The following is a 20,548-nucleotide window of genomic DNA, read 5'->3' as shown; positions in this document are numbered from 1 at the left end:
AGAGAAGCAGACAACCTTTCGCTTGCAACACGATAACGCTAGACCCCATACCAGTTTGGCGGCCACCGCGCACATTGCCAAGTTTGGCTGGACTGCCCTACCACATCCACCTTATAGCCCCGGTTTAGCACTTTCAGACTTCCATCTCTTTGGGCCTAAGAAGGATGGACTACGTGGGCAACATTTTCCAGACGACGATGCTGTCATTGCAGCTGTACGAAAGTGGCTAGCCTCTGCTGGCGCAGACTCTTACGGGCGCGGCATACAGGCTCTTGTTCATCACTGGCAAAAGTGCATAACGAATGGTGGTGATTATGTGGAAAAAATAGCTGTAAGTAGCTGAAATCTTGCTCTATTTAACTGCATTATTATGCCTTCTGTATCTGTTGTAGTTTTCACTAAAAAAAATAGGAGGCATTATATACGGAACGCTCCTCGTATATGTACACGTAAATACTGACAATGAACTTACGGACTATGACTGACAAATGACAGACCCGACCTCTCGTCAGAGAGGGCGCCCCAAATGGAGAGGACATTTAACTTTCATATAAGGTAAAAAACAAAAAGAAAATCTGGTCATGAGCCCCAGCTCAAGACAGACTGACTGTCAGTCGCAATGTGACTTGGACTTGGACTTAGGCTGAGTGAGTTCCGCTGCGGGACATTCGCCCGACCCTAAGGACCTGAGCACAAAAGCTGACGAATCTCCATTGCTGAGAGCTGTTACCAAGCAACGACTTGTGAATATACTGCAGGTGGTGTTTTGTGAAGTGTGGACATCAGCGATAGAGTTGTAACTGCTTGTAGTTACGAGTCGTGTGTATAAATGGTTAATAAATCCAACTCACCAATCCGAACCCCGTCCATAGTCACACCCCAAAATCGTGACAATATAAAGAACTAGAAAGGACGCGGAAGGAATTGGTCGTGGCCTAATCCGAGGGACTATCCAACACTGGCCCAGGAGGACTCAGGAAAATAAAACCTAAGGATTACAAATCTGAGGGCCTAAATTTCTACGCTAAAGTTGTGATGATTGCAACGTCCAATACCATGCGTACTACATTCTCCGCCCATTTCTATGCACATGATTAGAAGCGATGGAATTCTCGTCGTAGTGGAGTGATTTCCGTTGAACAGAAGATTACTGTGTTCTAGGCGACGCCGTGTGGGCTGCTACGTCGTTACCGGCGTCTGGGAGGAAATCCGCTGTCCCCCCAGCTGTGGGATGTAAGGGTTAATCCTCTACCCTGAAGACGGAAGCAGCGGGTTTCTTCCAAACGCCGGTAACGATCTGTCTATATGCCGTCACATCACAGAAGACAATTTCACTTCCTTACGTGTTAATCCCCCCCCCCTTTAGGCGCGCCTGCGATCCTGCAGAACGTTCATAAAATTTGTCTAGTGTGCCCCGAACGCGGGAAACAATCTGAGAACCTCTGGGAGGATTTTCATAAAATTTTGATGCTTAAGAATTGTATGAAAAATTGTTCAGCCACTTCGATTTTCATTTAGATGGGACATGTTTAACTACGACTTCACATTTCGAAAAATATTCATCTGGACGAAAATATGTGGAACAGAAGTTGTAGAGAAAAACAAAACAGTGTCTCATATCCTGTACACTCGTCGTTAATCTTTCATGGCCTCCACAACGCAAACAAAGAAAAACAAAACGAAACAGAAAGTCTCGCTTTAATAATATGATTCCTTTTTCTCTCTTTCTTTCAATGTAGAGTCCTATTACAGCACGACTTTCAGGTAAATATTAAGCAATTTATATATAAAATTACTGTTTCTAGACATCACCCATCGTCCTGCTTTTAGTTGAAACACAACAGCGTTTCGGAGACTGGATTGTCTCAGTCTTCAGGTGGAACCTCAATCAACAGAGGGAGTCCCTATCTATGCATTATGGAGCACAAATATAACCTGACCCAAGGTTTGCTTGAAAAATGCAAATTAGCCCAACATTCGTAAGAAGAAGGCCACAAAATTGAGTCCAACACCACATACAGGAAGTACAAGGAATCAGCCCACATGTCTCTGCTGGACCATCGGATCTGTCAACCCAGTCTGGACATCTCTCCCATCTGGACTCCAATTATCGTAGCAGAAGTCAGAACACTACAACTCCGTCCAGTGTAGAATATGTGGGAAAACTGTCTTTATGTTGGTACAATACAGGGAATTTGTTTCTTTAGTGATGAATTATGTACTGATAGAACTGATTTTAACAACAACGGCCTTGAAACAGTGCATGGACATAGGTGCTAGGCCTTCTGTGTGGAGTTCTTTTTAATGTTTCTAATGTTTTCTTAACTCTCGCAGATGTTTTGTGCTGCGCTTGGTTTATATATCCTGTGTTGTGTTGGTGCAGGTGTCCGGAGATAAGGACTAGTTCCATCGATTAATCCCAGCTCAGTAGGTTTTACCTGAAGACGAGGACAATCCAGTTTTCGAAACATTAAAAAAATTGTATTAATGTACCGTCGTCGCGAATTTTTTGATCCAATTTACATATATTTAATTATCATGCAGTGTGTGAATCCTTAACCCCGTGAACTCCAGTGGTACCACCTGCATTAGCTTACCAAAACACTGCATTCTGCCCACAGAGTGTATTTGTCTGTTTCGTATGGTTCTGACAATAAACAGCGACTGTTTCCCTAAACAGAATTAACCGGTTGGGCTTTGGAGCGGAGACGTAATGTGTTTCCTGTGAGGTATGAACTGAACTATGCATTTTGCCCACAGAGTGTATTTGTGTGTTCCCTATGGTTCTCACAATAAACAGCGATTGTTTCCCTAAACAGCATTAACCGGTTGGGCTTTGTTGCAGGGACGCAATGTGTTTCCTGTGAGGTACGAACTGAACTCTGATATTCTGCCCACACAGTGTATTTATGTGTTCATTAGCCCTCCCAACCTTGGCAAAAAAAACGATTATATGCTCTATCTTTACCAGAAGGACAAGTGGGCACTGCCTAGGAACCTTCAAAATCGTATATATAGTTTCTTATCCCCCCCCCCAATGTAGTGTCTCTCACTACCACCACCACTTCTTCTTCTTTTTCTTCTGCCGGTCACGGTAGCCGAGCGGTCTAAGTCATGAACTGTCTTCGTTCGCTCGGAAGCCGGGATCGTGGGTTCGCATCTGTTTCTTGTGAGGTACGAACTGAATTCTTATATATTATTTATGTGTTCCGTATTGTTCTCACAATAAGCAGCGATTATTTCCCTAAACATCATTAACCGGTTGGGCTTTGTAGCCGAGACGTAATGTGTTTCCTATGAGGTACGGCATGCATTCTTATCTAAAAGAAATTCAGTCTTGGAAGGGTTAATACGGATTGTTTAACCAGTCAGTTTAGACATAACCGCCAGTTTGAGTATCTTCACCTAACGGGGAACAGCTGTACGTAAATCTGTTTATTTGTTGTTGGGGTAGAGGCCATTGTACTCTTAATTATTGCATTTATAATTTCTTTTGTCGGAAGCTCCTCTTAAGTGCAGACTGTACTTCCGTTGTGAGTCCTAAATTTAGTGGTGAGGTGTACCTTCAAGATACGCTCTTCTGTTACCTTCTGAACACTGCTCCCATTGATAGCGTGCTAGAAGCGGTCGCTAGAAAGCTAATTAGCAATTCGTTCTGCTTGTTCCTGTAGCCTCGTCTTTTAATGTTTATATTATACCATGCATTAAAGGGGCCGACATTGGGTGCTTCGGTTTTATTGTTCTCCTGGAGCTTTTGAAACTGCAACTGCCAGCTAATTCGATTTGCTCACAACACCTGGGTATAGCCATGCGATTAGTAACGTAGAAAGGTCTGAACAATTAATTTTTTAAAATACAGTGGTAACTACATTTACCACCTACTTCACCAATCAAAAAACTGCATCCCCCCCACACACACACACACACACACACAGTGTATTTATGTCTCTCGTATTATTCTCAAAACAGCGATTATTTCTTTGAAGGTCATTAGTAATTGGGCGGTTACGGTAGCCGAGCGGTTTATGGCATGTAATGTCTTCGCTCGCTTGGAAGCCGGGACTGTGGGTTCCAGTCACACACAAGGCATGAATGTTTTGTGTTGTTCAGTGTTTAGGTAGAGGCCTTGATCACCCGTCCAAGGAGTCCTACCGTCTGTAAAACGATCATGAAACTAAGAAATCAGCCCTATGCTCCAAATTGGAAGCGAGAGGAAAAAATACTGTAATGGAGTTGGAGCGGTGCTGAAGTTCAGGGTTCCGCTACTAGAGAGTTAGTTAATTAGTAAGGTGGATTTTAGGGAAAACGGTCGTGAGGCTGGGAGATGGCTGGAACTAGCTCAGGATTGTGTTCAAAGACGGGAACTGGTATTTCTGCTACCAGAGATTTAGTTGGTTGTTGTGCCGTGGTGATAGGGGGCGTGGAGGTATCCCGCCGCTGACACCAATTATTATACTTCTGCAACAGGGGTGGATTGGATATCTCACCGCTGTCACCATTTATTACGCCGCGATGGCAGGGGTGGGTAAACACAATATTAATTCACTACTTCAGCCAACCATTCGTTGACCCGCTCCCACCGATTATTATGCCGAGGTGATTTGGGGGCGTGCAGGTATCCCGCCGCTGCCACCATCTTGTCATGCCGTAAGGGGGGGGGGCTCAAGTAAATTCACTGACGTAGCTGCCGCCTTGGCTTGAGTTTGCAATTCTCCTAAAGGATTCGGGAGATGCAGGAGCATTCAGGGAAGATGGTAACATTTGAGGGAAGGCTAAGTTCAATTAACATCACAGCGCATTTCTATCCTACTCTATTCACCTATGTCGCTATATACATAATATATACACAATTTGCCGACGCTGCCGGCTCGCGTTACATATGGGTTATTATCCTGTAGTACACCTTAGTTCCACTCCTGTCACCCTGCTACCGGGTATCCTATACTTCTGTCTCTCTTTCTCTGTAAACCTAGTCCATCTAGTTTTCACTTTCTCTCCTTTGGGGTTTGCACTTTAATATTATCACACTTAATGTTCATGGCTTATATGAGTAAGTCCACTTACTTGAGCTGATGAAACAGGCACACACCACTCCAACCTCTACTCGGCACCATCTCTCTCTCGACGATAGCCTCCGGCTGAACTCTTTGACAATTAATGATAATAATCTTTGTGATCGATACCTCTAGAGTTTATGTACCCTCTTTTTGCTGACTCGCTGGGTTCCGGGGGTGTATTCGCCCGCCCATCCTGACGTGATTTTGGGTCGGTGTGGCCCACTCATTGGCTGTTTATCGAAAGGGGGATGACTCTTTCAGGTCTACCGCCCTCTCCGACTCAGCGATTTTCTAATGCCCTAGTTCTTTTTGTCCCACTTCATATAGCCTCTTCCTCAATGTCAGCGTTATTACGCTGTCGTGATAACATTCTGATTACGAAGCGATTGCCTGTTACACTTCTTTGCAAACCCAAGCTTCCTGGTACATTTCATTATTTCTATTTCTTAATCTTAAAGTCTAGATACCCTTATTCCAAATTGCCCCCACAAAAAAAAAACATATCTACTTGTACATAACCCTTGGGTCATAACATCGGCATTAATGACTATTGTACAACTCACCTGGCGACAGGTATCATCTTCAGGGCAAGGGACCGACTGAGACAGAATCCCGCACCTCCAGTCGCGAACCAGAACGAAATTTTTTGCTGAAAGTAAAATAAGAATATACGATTACTACGTGACGTTTAGAGACTGTGTTGTGCGCGCAGACGCGAGGCGCAGGTTGCAGTGAGGTGGGCAGAACTTGCCAACCTCACTCACTCAATGAGGCTCAACACTTTTGCAGAAGCTAATCATAATTTAAGAACCTCAACTCAGAACGTTTCTTTATCCGATTTTCCGTTCTCTGTACCTCTACAGACCCAGTGAGGTATGTTCAGTTAAATGCATCCTGTCTATCCAAGTGGTTCGGCTGTTAACCCCTCAAATCAATGTGGTAACTACATGTATATTACATGCTTCCAAAACTTATAATCCCGTCATTTTCTAATATTTCGAATGTCACGTTTAGGCATACAAAACGATCTTGCCAACTGTTCTGTATGGTGTGAGACCTGATCTCTTATTTTGAGGGCGGAAAATAGATTACAACAGGCGGAAAACATAGTGTGGAGGGAAATATGTGGACCCAAGAAGGACGAAATGAGCCTGTTAGAATGATCACATTGTGGTGATCATTGTTGTCATACCGTGCAGACGCGTACTGTCGTTTCGGAGGAACATCGTACCTACATCTTCAGGGTAAAAGTGAGTTTTCCCTGAGCCGAATGCTACTAGCGGCCCTAGCGGTGATCCCATAACTCTCGTGGGCTCCTGTTCGGCCATCAGACTGAACAGTCATTGCCGTGTTGAATTGAGGACACGCCCCCTTCACAAAACAGTAACACAAACGACGTTGGGGGGGAGGGTGAATCAAGCTGGAGTCATCTATACATCTAACAGGATGGCCTGCCACGCTCCGCGGAGCGCGAGTTGCCTCATGGGGTCAGACCCTGTAAACTGAACAAATGTCCGCAGGCAGCCACAGGGGCACAGTGAACAGATCAGCGTTAGGACTGTAGAATGCATCATGTTCGTACACGTACATGCCTACACTGCCGCACCGCCTGCCTCTCCTCGTTTCTCGCTTGACGTACTCTTCCACCCTGAAGATGGAGGCAGTATGTTCGAACTATAGCGTATTTTTCACTGTTCTAACTCCTTAAGGCACATCTGCTTTAACATACAAAACCTCTGCATTCTGCCCACACAGTGTATTTATGTGTACCGTATGGTTCTCACAATAAACAGCTACTATTTCCCTAAACAGCATTAACCGGTTGGGCTTTGTAGCGGAGACGTAATGCGTTTCCTGTGATGTACGAACTGAACTCTGCATTCTGCCCACAGTGTATTTGTGTGTTCCGTATGGTTCTCACAGTAAACAGCGATTATTTCCCTAAGCTACATTAACCGGTTGGCCTTCGTATTGGAGACGTAATGTGTTTCCTGTGATGTACGAACTGAACTCTGCATTCTGCCCACAGTGTATTTGTGTGTTCCGTATGGTTCTCACAGTAAACAGCGATTATTTCCCTAAGCTACATTAACCGGTTGGCCTTCGTATTGGAGACGTAATGTGTTTCCTGTGATGTACGAACTGAACTCTGCATTCTGCCCACAGTGTATTTGTGTGTTCCGTATGGTTCTCACAGTAAACAGCGATTATTTCCCTAAGCTACATTAACCGGTTGGCCTTCGTATTGGAGACTAATGTGTTTCCTGTGAGGTACGAACTGAATGAAGATAAGAAATGCTTTCAGACTTTCTGTGGGATTTATGTCTGGAAAATGCGTAGGCTGCGACGGAGCGGAAATTATGTAATTATTTTTGTAATAATGATTTAAAGTGATTGTCCAGCCGTATTATTCTGCCTAGCGCGTCATGTTACGTGCTTGCCGTTGAAAAAATATTACTACAATAATGCACCCCTTCCAGAGTCATAAAAAATGTTTAAGAAAATCCGCTTATATGCTCTACCTATACCAGGACAAGCGGGCACTGCCTAGGAACCTTCAAAATCGGAGATATAGTTTCTTANCGCCCCTCGCCGACAGCTTCAAGAGTGGTAGATTATTTTCCTCCCCCCCCCCCCCCAATGTAGTGTCTCTCACAAGCCTACCATTCTTCTTCCTGTGGGAAACCCGTGGAGGTGGGGTCGAATACCTCAACCGTTGCCCTGCGAGTCGTAGGAGAAGACAGAAAGAAAACCCACTGCCTGGGGGTATAATCGGGCCACCCTGTTCCTGGGGGATGAAAATATGGGGACCTGGCCCTCTAGGTTGGTGGAATCTCCAATCTGAGATTCAAATGTGGTTATGGTTTCTGCGGGACCCGGACCTGAAATCTTTGCGCTGGTCGGGACCAGCAGCAACTGTAAACGAAAGGGTCAAGGGGCTTGTCGCCAAGACGAACTGAATGGGGGTAAACCTCCAGCCGTAAAGTAGCTCTGACTCTGACTCCTGTGGGAACACCCGGACGTAAATGCGAGGATATTACAGTGAATCTTAAAGGTACGGACTGGGAGGGCGTGGAATGAATTGTTTTAACAAACTGGGCGACTATCAGTTTCAAAAGAAAAATCTACTCCCGTGACCTTTTTAGTTGTAGTTACTTTTCTGTCTCAATAACTTCTAGAAATTGCTGTCTGAAAATTATCCACTTCCAACGCACGGAAGCCGCCCATCAGTGCAATATGAATATACGTACTTTGAATTGAATAAACGTTTCACTATTACCCACACGATCCAATCGTGTGCTGCCATCTCTGTTTGAAACAACGCACACAATGCGGCCACCTAGTAACCAATGTCGGGTATAGTTAATGCGAAAAGGGCATAAACGAAACGCGCAACCTAATATACATAGCTCCCTTTAGCACTGAATTGCTGTGTATTGCCACAAAACACCGTCTGTCATGGGCGGCGAGGTTAGCTTGATTACGATTCCTCCNCCCCCCCCCTCGGATTAATCCCGTCTTTTTTGAGCGAAATAATACAGATCACCACCACAGTAGAAATTCGCGACGCTCTGTTGCCACCAAAATAAAAATGAGTTTTTGCTTTCACCAAAAGCACATTCCTATAGTGAGTGTTTTGGATATACAGCAATTGTGCAGCTGCACATGCATACAGGGTGTTCCACTGCTTCTCTTCTGATGACAGATGTTATCTGAAGACAGGGTTCGGATTGGATATTGCATTCACTGATCACTTAACAAATCGTAACTACAAATAACCGTAACACTATCGCTATTTCCATACTTTGCAAAACCACGGTATTTATTTTTTTTATTGCTAGTACGGTGGGACTAAGTCCCTTGTACTGCGGCCACTTCTGGCCTATTGTACCATCCCCCGATGATAGGTGAGGGTGATTGTGGAGCAATTGGTGGAATGAAGATTGGCAGGGGAAACCGAAATACTCGGAGAAAACCTGCCCCAGCGTCACTTTGTCCACCACAAATCCCACCTGACCAGACCCGGGATCGAACCCGGGCCGCAGCGATGGGAAGCCAGCGACTAACCGCTTGTAGTTGCCGGGTAACGTCTTCTAACAATGGCTATTCTTCTGCTTCCGGGCTCAAGTCCTCTCTGAATGGCGGCTGCCTTCCAACTGCCTATTCTTGAGTCCGACTCTTTAAGTTACGACCGACGGTCAGTCGGCCAGTCTGTCTTGGAATAAAGCACCCATTTCGGGCTTACGACCAGATTTTTATTCGACCACGCCTCCACACGGGTTTGCCTATTCTTGTTCTAGTTGGCCTTCTTATAACCCTTCTGCATGGACCACGGTAGCAAAACCCCGTTTCCAACAGAACCTCTGTTGTTGCATGTGTATACGTTGCGACGGGAACGTCTTCACCCAGCCGTTCCCTAGCAACTGCAATCTAGTCTTGCTTATTAAAATCTACTGTCTAGCAGTGAATGTTGTTTCGTTCTTTCGGTCATTGCCTAGAAACAGGTCTATACGCCACACTATATAGTTTGGTATCAGAAACAGTTGGAACCGGGATAGCTCAGTCCGTACAGCGACTGGCTGAGGGCTCGATGGTCCGGAGGTCAGAGTACGAGTCCTGGCAGGAGAAAGATTACTTCATCTCCACGTCGTTCAGACCGCTTATGGGGTCCCTCCAGCCTCCTATCCAATGCACACCGAAGGCTTTCCCTAAGAGTAAGGCGGCCGAGACGTGAAGCTGACTACTCACCTCCAACTAGTGCGGAGGTCAAGAAAATATGGATCTAGACATCCACTCCCCCATACACCTTCATGGCGCACTGCTTAAGTAGTTAAGCACAGGGACAACTTCACATTTTACCGAAGCAGCTACTAGAAAGTCCGCACTTATCCCCGGAAATGGCGAAAGCTAGAAAACACCGACCCTCTTACGTATCGACCGAACGGTAACGGTTGACTAGTACTCAGGAGGTGCTGGGTTCGAATCTAGGCCGGGACAGAATATCCAGATTAGTTTTCCTCATTTCCTCCGGGCAAATGCCGGGACAGTACCTTACGTTAGGCAACGACCTTTCGCATCTTTTACACAGTTCATTAATCACTTATCATCAAATCATTCCGTGGTAAGTAATCTTGAGCTACTGAAGGCATCTTTAAATAAACTACAAACATCTAAATAAACAAAAAAACACGCATCAAGAAATTTGGAGCAAAGGGCACGAACCCAGTCTACTCCATGCGCTCAAGTCCCACAGATCTGCAAATCTATTTTATTTTTATGAAATACTTATTACTCAAGCGAGATGGGGCACGCGGTAGCGCAGATGGTTGAGGCACTATGCTACAAGCCGGAAAGTCGCGGGCTCGATTCCCGATGAAGTTATTGAGTTTTTTCTTTCAATTTACATAATCCTTCCAGCCGCACTACGGCCCTGGGGTCGATTCAGACTATAACAGAAATGAGTACCAGGAATCTTCCTGGGGGTAAAGGCGTCAACCTTCCGCCACCTGTGAGCAGACTACCTAGAAAATGTGGGAGCCTCGACGTCTCACAACCTTATGGGCCTCCACGGCCTGTTACAGGGTAGCTTTACCTCTCCCCCTTGCGTAGGGCGTACCGTCCCGTTCACAGGCCGCGCCATAGCTCAAGCGGTTAGTCGGTGGCTTCCCACCGCGGCGGCCCTGGTTAGATCCCGGGTCTGGTCAAGTGGGATTTGTGGTGGACAAAGTGGCGCTGGGGCGGATTTTCTCCGAGTACTTCGGTTTCCCCTGCCAATCTTCATTCCACCAAATTCTCCATCATCATAATCACCCGGGGCAGGTACAATAGGCCAATCAGTGGCCGCCGTGCCGAGTGGACCCAGTTGGACTCTACCCCCACTAAGCGAATTAAAAAAAAGTCCTACAAATACATGACGATAATATTAATATATCTTAGAGAAACATTACGGTGGCGTGAACTGGATTTATCTGGCTCAGGATAGGAACCAATGGGGGGCTCTTTTAATTGGCTAAGCAGGTGACAGTTTATTGCTTAAGTGCAGATTCTGTCTGCTTTAAATCTGTTGCATACTGCGTCGAAGTTTCGCATCGCCACCATATTTGTGACGTTTTGCTGATAAACAACATTTCACGTTCACCTATATATATATATATATATGATATTCTGTCCATGCAGACAACGGTTCGTTGGCTAGTTACCTCAACAGAAGTATCATATTCTTCGCAGATCTGTTACTGAACACGACACGAGGCCTCTGTAAAAGTCTAACTGCTATTAACGTCGTTCTCACCACAGGAGTTTGTGCTTCCTTAATGTTATTAACCATTGTGGGAAATGCGACACGGGGGTGGCCTCTAATGGTAAAACGTTTGTACTAACTTTCATTACGACCAGTATATTTGCTCAGATGTTGCAAGGTACAGCGGCACACACAGGCTAGACCTGAACTACTGACCTCACATGACACTGGCTTACGGTTATTCGGTGTCATGTCAGATATGTTTCCTGAAACCAAATGAATATTACAATTAAAGTGTCACGTTGCATTTGTTATCAACATCCGTATCTGTCACCCCGCTGCTTTCCACGGACCTCACACCAGTGCTTACTGTATTACCGACAGAGATACAATCAGTCTCTCTCATTTTCTCTTTTTAGACTCTTGTGGCTGTTAACACCCTTGTGAGGGCTTGTTTTTGTGGATCTCTGAGCATTTTGACACCTCTAACACACGACATCACCACACAAGCACAAAACGGGTGGACCCCAGAGCTAGAACTGTAGCGAACATAAATTGTGTCTTACTTTTTTGTCCTTGAAGGCCTTCAGGGATGTGACACCGCATGGTATGGCAGACCATCACGTATCAAAAGACAGCCATCTCCAGTCACGGTCGAGGGAACTTCAAATATCGCATAATAAACAGATAAATTACAGACCTGACGAGCAGTTACATTCTCTAATCCTTTGAAGTACCAAGTTGATCCACATACTAAATACAAATCCGGTTCGTACCTCACAGGAAACATACCGTATCCATAACAACGATCAGCCTGTTAATGTTCAGGGAAATAATCGCTGTTGTGAGAATCGTGTCACGTGTTTGGATGACTACACAAGGAGTATGGATCTGTGATTGGATTTATTGACAACTTCGAAATCGTAACAAGTAACCGCAATCGCTCATTCAGTCTACAGTTCACTACAGCATGCACTAATTTCTTTTTTCAGTTGGCCATGTCACCAGTCGTTGCCTGGTAACGGCTTCCAACGGCAGACGTTCCCCTTACTTTAGGGTCCCGAACTATCTCCGTGTCTCTGCTACCAGCTTCTAACAGCAACAGCTCACAACAAACTCTTCACTTCCCTGCACTGCACTAACTTTCACTAATTGTCCTGCCTAGAAGACTTCGGCAGGGACCGCAAAGAAAACACCGTTCATCTGTTCTGTTCAATCGTTGCTTAGTGGACGGCACTGAAAACGTCGTTCCTCTGTTGCTGTTTAATGATGCATGTTATGAATCTGTTGCCTAGCAGTGGCCGTTGTTTACAGAGACACTACATAGCAACCGATCTACATGCTACAATACGAAACATGTAAATGCACTGTGTGGGCAGGTCACAGAACTATTTAATGATAAATCAGGTGGTTCATATGATTTACAACGTACGATGAAACTGTAGGGACCAGCCTTGAGAGCCAGGGTCTTTCTCGGTGAATGAAGCAGGCTTGCTTCAAAGTGTCAAGCTGTGTGCTTGACTGCAGGCAACTCGAGCGTGTCTATATCCTGTCAATCCAGCAACATGAATCAGCTGTTTACTTGCTGAACAACGCAAGAGCAAGCAGCACTTCACCAGCCACAGCCACTGAGCGGGGAGAAATGTCTGGACCTAAGGAACAGGAAGTGACATGAGGATGGAAAAAATTACATAATTAGGAGCTTCAACATTTCTATTCTTCGTCACATACTAGGATGAACAACTAAAGCCGATAGGATTGGCGGGACATGCAGCTTGAGTAGGAGATAGAGATACATAGAAACGTTGACATGTAAAGTCTGCACGTAGTAGATGGAATTATGATATTAAAGTGAATATGAAACGAATTTGTTCAGGAGCTGAGACACTATCAGCTCCTCAGTAAGGATTCTGCTCCATGGAGTTCTTTTGAAGCTACAGAGAAGCATTTACAGCAATCCATATTGAAAACAAAATCCTCGAAATGTTGAAAAATAAACTTCCTTCTACGATGTGACTCCGTGTAGTCTGGAGAATTCTTACAAACGTTTCGGAGGAACCCGCTGTTCCCATCTTCAGTGTAGAAGAGTGAGCCAGTACTCTCCATAACCGCAGTTGTGAGAGCCCCAATTTGAAGCAGCGCTCTCTCGTGGGAGGGTCAGCAGAGATAAGATCAAGTGTTCGTGGTCCAGCCCAGCAGCATCTACTGCTCTCGCCATCCCGTCGTGATGGGCGTGGTTCGACCCCGAGCTAGCACTGACAGGACAGGTTTCGTCCGATGCTAGTCCCGTGCCTCCGGAACGGGGAGATCATTCATCGTGCAGCTGACACGTGATCATGAGGTGGCCCGGGGCGCAACGCCGCAAGTAGGGCGCGGTCCCACACCTACATGTGCTGAATCTGGGGTTCTCACGGATGTGACGCCGAGTAATCTCGTGGAAGTTTACCGAAATTTTAGTCTTCTGCTTCCTTTATTTTATTTTTCGGTACTGGAAACGAAGACATTTCCTCCCTCGGACACTTCTGTAAACTTCCATCAGACTACACGGCGTCACATGACAGGAGATGGGACTCTTTCGCATTTGCTTCTACACGAATACACACCAGAGACTTTCATGTATTGTTGAAACCAATACGTTATTGGACTTCAAGAGAGAGAGCAAAGAAAGTGGGGGGGAGTGAAAGATACCACATTTAGGGGGAGGGGGCAAAAGAAACTTTTCCCATTCGGTTTTAAAGGTTTCCAGGCAGTGCCCGCTTGTCCTGGTAGTCGTATGAATGAGGAACGGTAAAGCGTTGGGAAGTGAAGAAGGTAAAGCGTTTTTTTATTGCTAGTGGGGTGGGACTAAGTCCCTTGTACTGCGGCCACTTCTGGTCTATTGGACCAGCCCCAGATGATATAGATGAGGGTGATTGTGGAGCAATTGGTGGAATGAAGATTGGCAAGGGAAACGGAAGTACTCGGAGAAAACCTGCATCAGGGCCACTATGTCCACCACAAATCCCACTTGGCCAGACCCGGGATCAACCCCGGGCCGCCGCGGTGGGAAGCCAGCGACTAACCGCTTGAGCTATGGCATGGCCTAAGGTAAAGCGTTATAAGAGAGTGGACTCTGTTGTGAGCAGAGGAGAAAGCTGAACACTTGCTCCTCTGCGCATGGTCGGAAATTAGGTACCAACGTTGGGAACGCTGAGTGTGAAGCAAGTAGAGCAGCGCGGAGTTTAGGTACCAACTCAGCATCTACTTTAGGACTAACGAAAACCGAGGAACACATCGAGTTGGCGAGTCGCATGACAAACCGCAAAGGGCTAGGTCAGTCACGTTAAGATCGACGGTCAGTCGGCAACTCTGTCTTCGTATGAAACACCACCTGGGACCAAAGACCAGATTCTTGTTGCTATCAGATAGTTGCGTGTTTGTTGATGCTGGGCGCCCTTTCTGACGAGAGGACGGGTCTGTCGTTGACAATTACTGTTGGTCCTCGCCAGCGCTGTCTTTGTCAGGTCCCAGTCCCGCGGGACTCATGAACATATTTTACCCTATCAGATTCGAGACTCCCCCAACTTGGAGGGACAGGTCCCTGTATTTATATCACCCAGGAACAGGGTGGCTAGGTTATAGCCCCAGGCACTGTGTTCCCTTTTCGTCGCCTCCGACTCGCAGGGCTACGCTGGAAGTATTCGAACCCGCCTCCACGCGGAGGTTACATCCCACAAGACATAATTCTTCATAAACAATTAAGTCTGTGCCTCACAGGAAACACATCTCCATAAAACCGACCAACCGGTTAATGCTGTTTAGGGAAACAGTCGCTGTTTATTATGAGAACCATATGGAACACAGAAATACACTGTGTGGGCAGAATGCAGAGTTCAGTGCGTACCTCACAGGAATCACATTACGTTTCCGCTACAAAGCCCAACCGGTTAATACTGTTTATTGTGAGAACCATATGGAACACATAAATACACTGTGTGAGCAGAATGCAGAGTTTTTAATGTTAGAGGAGGTAGTACATTTAATTACAAATATTAACTAAATCGTTTTACAAATAAAAATAACCAAGGCAGTAACCACAAGGCAAAGCCCTACTTTACAAATGTGCAAAATGTTCAAGACGTGTCCTGACAGCACTAATGTTCAACTGGGGGCGTAGCCCCTTGCAAACCGGTCAGGGATGCCCCCCAGAACAGGTTTGCTCTTATCTTTTGGGGGAGGGGGGGAGCGCTGTCAGGACACTGTAGGGGGCAGTAACTTGTGGCATCTCAGGAAGGAACAGAAAAGAGGTTTCCAAATGAAACACGAAGAAATGTTAAGCAGGTTAAATTTCACGGCAGACAGTTTGCCGGACGGACACCAAAGCAGGTACTGGAGCTCCTGGGGGGGCCACTGGAGGCAGCCCAAGGAGCAAGTAGTACAGACCACTTCAATACAAAGTACGCAGTACATTAAGATACGAATGAACGCGATCGCTTGACCGGTCTGCTTCAGTGGAAGTGCCCACCATCGCAGGGATGCCCAACGTCACGTATCAGCCACTGTTAAACGCCATAAGTCGGCTTAGCGAAATCTGCACTTCAGCCATCTCCACTCCGTCCCAATTGCGAAACGTTGGATGCTAACAGTTTTCCAGCAACAGGAATTGCCCCTGTGGCTGCCTGCGGACACTTGTTCAGTTTACAGGGTCTGACCCCATGAGGCAACTCGCGCTCCGCGGAGCGTGGCAGGCCATCCTGTTAGATGTATAGATGACTCCAGCTTTATTCCCCCCCCAACGTCGTTTGTGTTACTGTTTTGTGAAGGGGGCGTGTCCTCAATTCAACACGGCAATGACTGTTCAGTCTGATGGCCGAACAGGAGCCCACGAGAGTTATGGGATCACCGCTAGGGCCGCTAGTAGCATTCGGCTCAGGGAAAACTCACTTTTACCCTGAAGATGTAGGTACCATGTTCCTCCGAAACGACAGTACGCATCTGCACGGTATCACAACAATGATCACCACAATGTGATCATTCTAACCGGCTCATTTCGCCCTTCTTGGGTCCACATATTTCCCTCCACACTATGTTTTCCGCCTGTTGTAATCTATTTTCCGCCCTCAAAATAAGAGATCAGGTCTCACACCATACAGAACAGTTTCGGATTTATGTAATTATGTAAGCAGGGTCTAACGGCAATGACTAACTCACAATCTTCCGTGGTGTGACACCGTGTAGTCTGCTATAATACCATCTAAGTTTGTGAGGTGCGTACAGCCTCGATCTTCATTGTAGAAGGGTAAACCATGCAATCATCAAGAACGTCCACTGTTCTGCTTGCTTGGCTTACTTTTCGACCCTGAAGATGGAGGCGATATGTTCCTCCGAAATGTCAGTAAACTTCTACCGGTGTACACTGCGTGACATCCTAGAACACAGTACTGCACAATATTCTAGTAAATTCACTTTAAATTCGTACCACCTCCCCCGGACACACGGTAGCTTAGCTGGTTGAGGCACTGTGTAAGAAAACGGAAGGTCGCGGGTTCGATTCTCGTTGAGGTCACTGGATATTTTTCAATTGACCTAATCCTTCCAGCCGCACTATGGCGGCGATCGACTCAGTCTCTAACAGAAATGAGTTCCAGGAATCTTCATGGGGGTAAAGGGAGAACGCAAGGCATGTAAGGCTGACACCCTCACCGCCATCTGTGAGCCGATTGTCTGGAAAATGTGGGAGCCTCGACGTCTCACAACCCTATGGGCCTCCGCGGCCTGTTACAGTGACAGCTTTACCTTTTACCAGCCCTCCACCCCCCCCCCCAACAACTCCGAAACTACTACCTGTCAACATTATTAACGCTGGTACTTTGATAAGTACTAAAGAAAAGAATAACGAGTTTCAAGTGAGTGCCCCTAGAGGGTGTTGCCGGTCAGGCTCCCGGATATACACACATCTCAGCTAATTACGTCTGTCTATGTGGGAGATTTAATTGGTTCGCGGCCAGGTCACGAGCAGCGCCACAGAAAGATTGACGGCAGGAACTGAACTACGTAACATGGCAACAGAATTACGTATGCAGCTGAGCTAACCACTCGCACCTCAAAATTAGACGCAGCCCTGCGAACAGTGTTGGACTATAAGCGAAGAGGTCTGTCTGTCTTCTGAGATATTACGCCGTAGAGTTCGGTGAAAGTCAACCGACGTTTCAGAGAATCTTGTCGATTCCATCGTCATGGTCGAATAGTAGGCCAAGCAAGAAAGCAATTGCTGTCTGCCTCATACTGGTTTCTTGTTTGGCTTACTATCTTCGACCTTGAATAACAAGGCGATGTCTCCGAAACGTCGGTTGACTTTCGCTGGACTATACGTCGTTATGTCTCAGAAGACAGAATTCTACAAAGTGACCGATGTGAGAACCTCAGGTCCAAGATGTTACGAAATTACGCATAGCTCCCTTTGGGTTTAGCTATCTCAAAAACCCGTAAGAATGTGGGGAAGAGTTTACCGGATATAAAAATGCTAGTTTCAGTTTTGTCGGAAACATTTCTCGCTCAGAGAGAAGTGAAAAGTGGCCGGTACCGTTGTCTGATTTCAATCAAAACCCGAATGTGTCGACAAATTCTGGCAAAAAGTTTGCAATGCCAAATTTTATGGAAATCCGTTTAGTGTTCTCGAACAGTTACTTGCGTGGGTACTGCATGGGAAAACCAACAAGGAGAAATTCTGGAATCGTTCATTACAAATATATCCCCCTCGAAAAAAACGAAATATGTAGAAGAAACGGAGGGACATATAAAAAATAACTTTCAGCCAAACTGGCCAATTTCGTGGCTATTAAAGCGTGAGTACTTGCAAGCGATTCGGCTAAACGCCAGTGAAGTTATCCCAGCCTACGCGGCGTCACATGCCGGAAGAGGCAATCTTCATACACATCACCGTGGAGAGCCTCAAACCCAGCACATGAATAAACTTTAATCTAAAGAGTGCAGTCCTATGAGGGGGGCACGCGGTAGCGTAGTTGGTTGAGCCCAAAGGTCGCAGGTTCGAATACCGATGAGGTCAGTTTTTTAATTGAACTTAATCCTTCCAGTCGCACTATGGCCCTGGGGTCGACTCGGCCTCTAGCAGAAATGTGTACCAGGAATATTCATGTGGGTAAAGGGTGACCGGCGCATAAGGCTGAAAACCTAACCGCCATCTGTGAGCAGATTGTCTAGAAAATGTGGAAGCCTTGACGTCTCACAAACCTATTGAACTTCGCGGCTTTACCTTTTGCAGTCTTCTTAGTTGTGACGCTGTATGGTTCGGAGACAGCCCGACGTTTCGGAGGAACATATTACCATCTTCACAGTCGAAGAGTATGCCAGGAACTAATTAATTTTGTTTTAATTCGCATAGTGGGGGGTGGATTCCAACTGGGCCCACTCGGCACGGCGGCCACTGATTGGCCTGCCCCGGGTGATTATGATGATGGAGAATTTGGTGGAATGAAGATTGGCAGGGGAAACGAAGTACTCGGAGAAAACCCGCCACAGCGCCACTTTGTTCACCACAAATATCACTTGACCAGACCCGGGCTCGAACCCGGGCCGCCGCGGTGGGAAGCCAGCAGAGGCAGGCGAGATGCAGAGGAAGGAGGCGGTATATTCTCCGAAACGTCAGTGCTATCTCTGAAATACACGGCGATGAAAACTGAAGTTTTCGGAGTCACTGCTATGAGATTCTCGAATCCAATGAAATTTGATTTGTTAATTGGAGTACTATTCGTTCTTCACGTCTTTATCAACTTGGCCTATATACTGCGATAGCAGACATGTCCCAGGCGAAGTTTTAGTTAGGGCTACTATATCCGCCAGGTCTTGCAGATCCTTGCGGCAAGCAAACTTACCGCAGATTTGTCCCTGTTGAGGATCTCCAGCGGCGCACGGATGCTAGGCTTCCCCAGGTACCAGTCCTCCTGTGGGCTGTAGTCTGCCAGCAGGCGCACCAATCGCGGAACATTCACGTAGTTGTCGTCATCGAAATGACAGAACCACCTGTTGGAGACAGAGGAAAGCTCTCGTTAATTAAAGGAACACGCGGACATTTAAACAGAGTCCGAATATCTCCACAAGTATTTGCAAATAACGTATGTGGGAACTGAGCTAGTTAGCGCAAGCTTAGCGCTAATTATAATCCTAAGATTCTTTTGTCAAATAACCATAAATTATGTACCGAAGAGACTTAATTGCTTTGCGGAATATGTCGTACTTTTTTTAGTGGCGCTGAGGAACTGAGAACTCGTTCAGATACAATGTTTGTCCCACTTCGCTGACTCATTCTGTTTAATTTGGAACACAGTGTACAGGATGGAGATGAATTCTTGATTAAATAAACGTACACTCCTCATCAGACAGAACCCGACGCCCAGCAAACAACAATTACGCTGTCCTGTGGGCGCCGCTATGCTGTACTTCATTAGCTCGGCATTCTGAGTCCGACCTGTGATCACACAGGAATGCTCCCTGGCGGGTTACTAAGACTCACAGCCATGCTCACGTAATAACCACATACAATAACTCTAAGCAGGGCAGCGCTTGATGCAGTGTTTGTTGGTATGCTGCCCCCATGGAAACCAAATTGATCTTCACGATGGGACAGGAAGATGATGTTAGTGTAGAAAACACTCGCTAATCCGAATTAACTGGGGTGGGAGTCCACATTATGCGATAATCCGGATTAATAAAGCAAAAGATAGCCGCAAAGGACAAAAAATCTTAGAAAACAAATAAATGGAAAACTTAATAATATAGGCAGATAAAAGTAATGTTGTCCCTCTGATTAACTAATTAAGCACTACGCCATGAAGGTGTATGGGGAAGTGGATGTACAGATCCATATTTTATTGACTTGGGCACTAGCTGGGGGTTTGTGGTCAGTTACACGCCCCAGCCGCTTTACCCCCACGGAAAGAGCCCCCGGTACTAACTGGATATGAGGTTGCGTGAACCCCAGAGCCCGCGTGTACGACTCGGACAAGAGAAAATTCTTCACCCTGCCGGGACTAGAACTCCGACCCCTCGGTCGTCAAGCCCGTAGCCAGTAGCTATACCGACTGCGCTATCCTGCGGTTTCAGATGTATTTACAATCACAGGAGTGTAACGCTTAAATTTCGGAACTATTAAGTACACGGTTCTTCTTTGTGAAAGTGTTTAAAACAATACAGTTATAAAATGAAATTCAAATGGTCGTGAAGTCAGAACACGGTAAAGGAACATACACGTACA

The 20,548-nt window shown here is 46.1% G+C and overlaps 2 protein-coding genes across 4 annotated transcripts in view; one reads left to right on the top strand and one right to left on the bottom strand.

Moving 5' to 3' along the window:
• Nucleotides 1–20,548, top strand: part of LOC111865336 — a 385,756-nt gene that overhangs the window by 227,026 nt on the left and 138,182 nt on the right. The gene's annotated exons all lie outside the window — the stretch shown is intronic.
• The window catches only part of LOC111865356 (fringe glycosyltransferase), a 151,719-nt gene that overhangs the window by 28,154 nt on the left and 103,017 nt on the right, over nt 1–20,548 (bottom strand). Inside the window, exons 6-7 of the mRNA XM_023853307.2 lie at nt 19,170–19,317; nt 5,621–5,706 (exon numbers count right to left, since the gene is read on the bottom strand). Coding sequence (XP_023709075.1) covers nt 5,621–5,706; nt 19,170–19,317 — 234 coding nt within the window. The remainder of the gene's footprint in view (nt 1–5,620; nt 5,707–19,169; nt 19,318–20,548) is intronic.

This window comes from Cryptotermes secundus, unplaced genomic scaffold, assembly GCF_002891405.2.
Source record: "Cryptotermes secundus unplaced genomic scaffold, Csec_1.0 scaffold853, whole genome shotgun sequence".
Taxonomy (NCBI): Eukaryota; Metazoa; Arthropoda; class Insecta; order Blattodea; family Kalotermitidae; genus Cryptotermes; species Cryptotermes secundus.
Note: the sequence above shows the minus strand (reverse complement) of the source record. Positions and strands in the feature narration are given on the sequence as shown.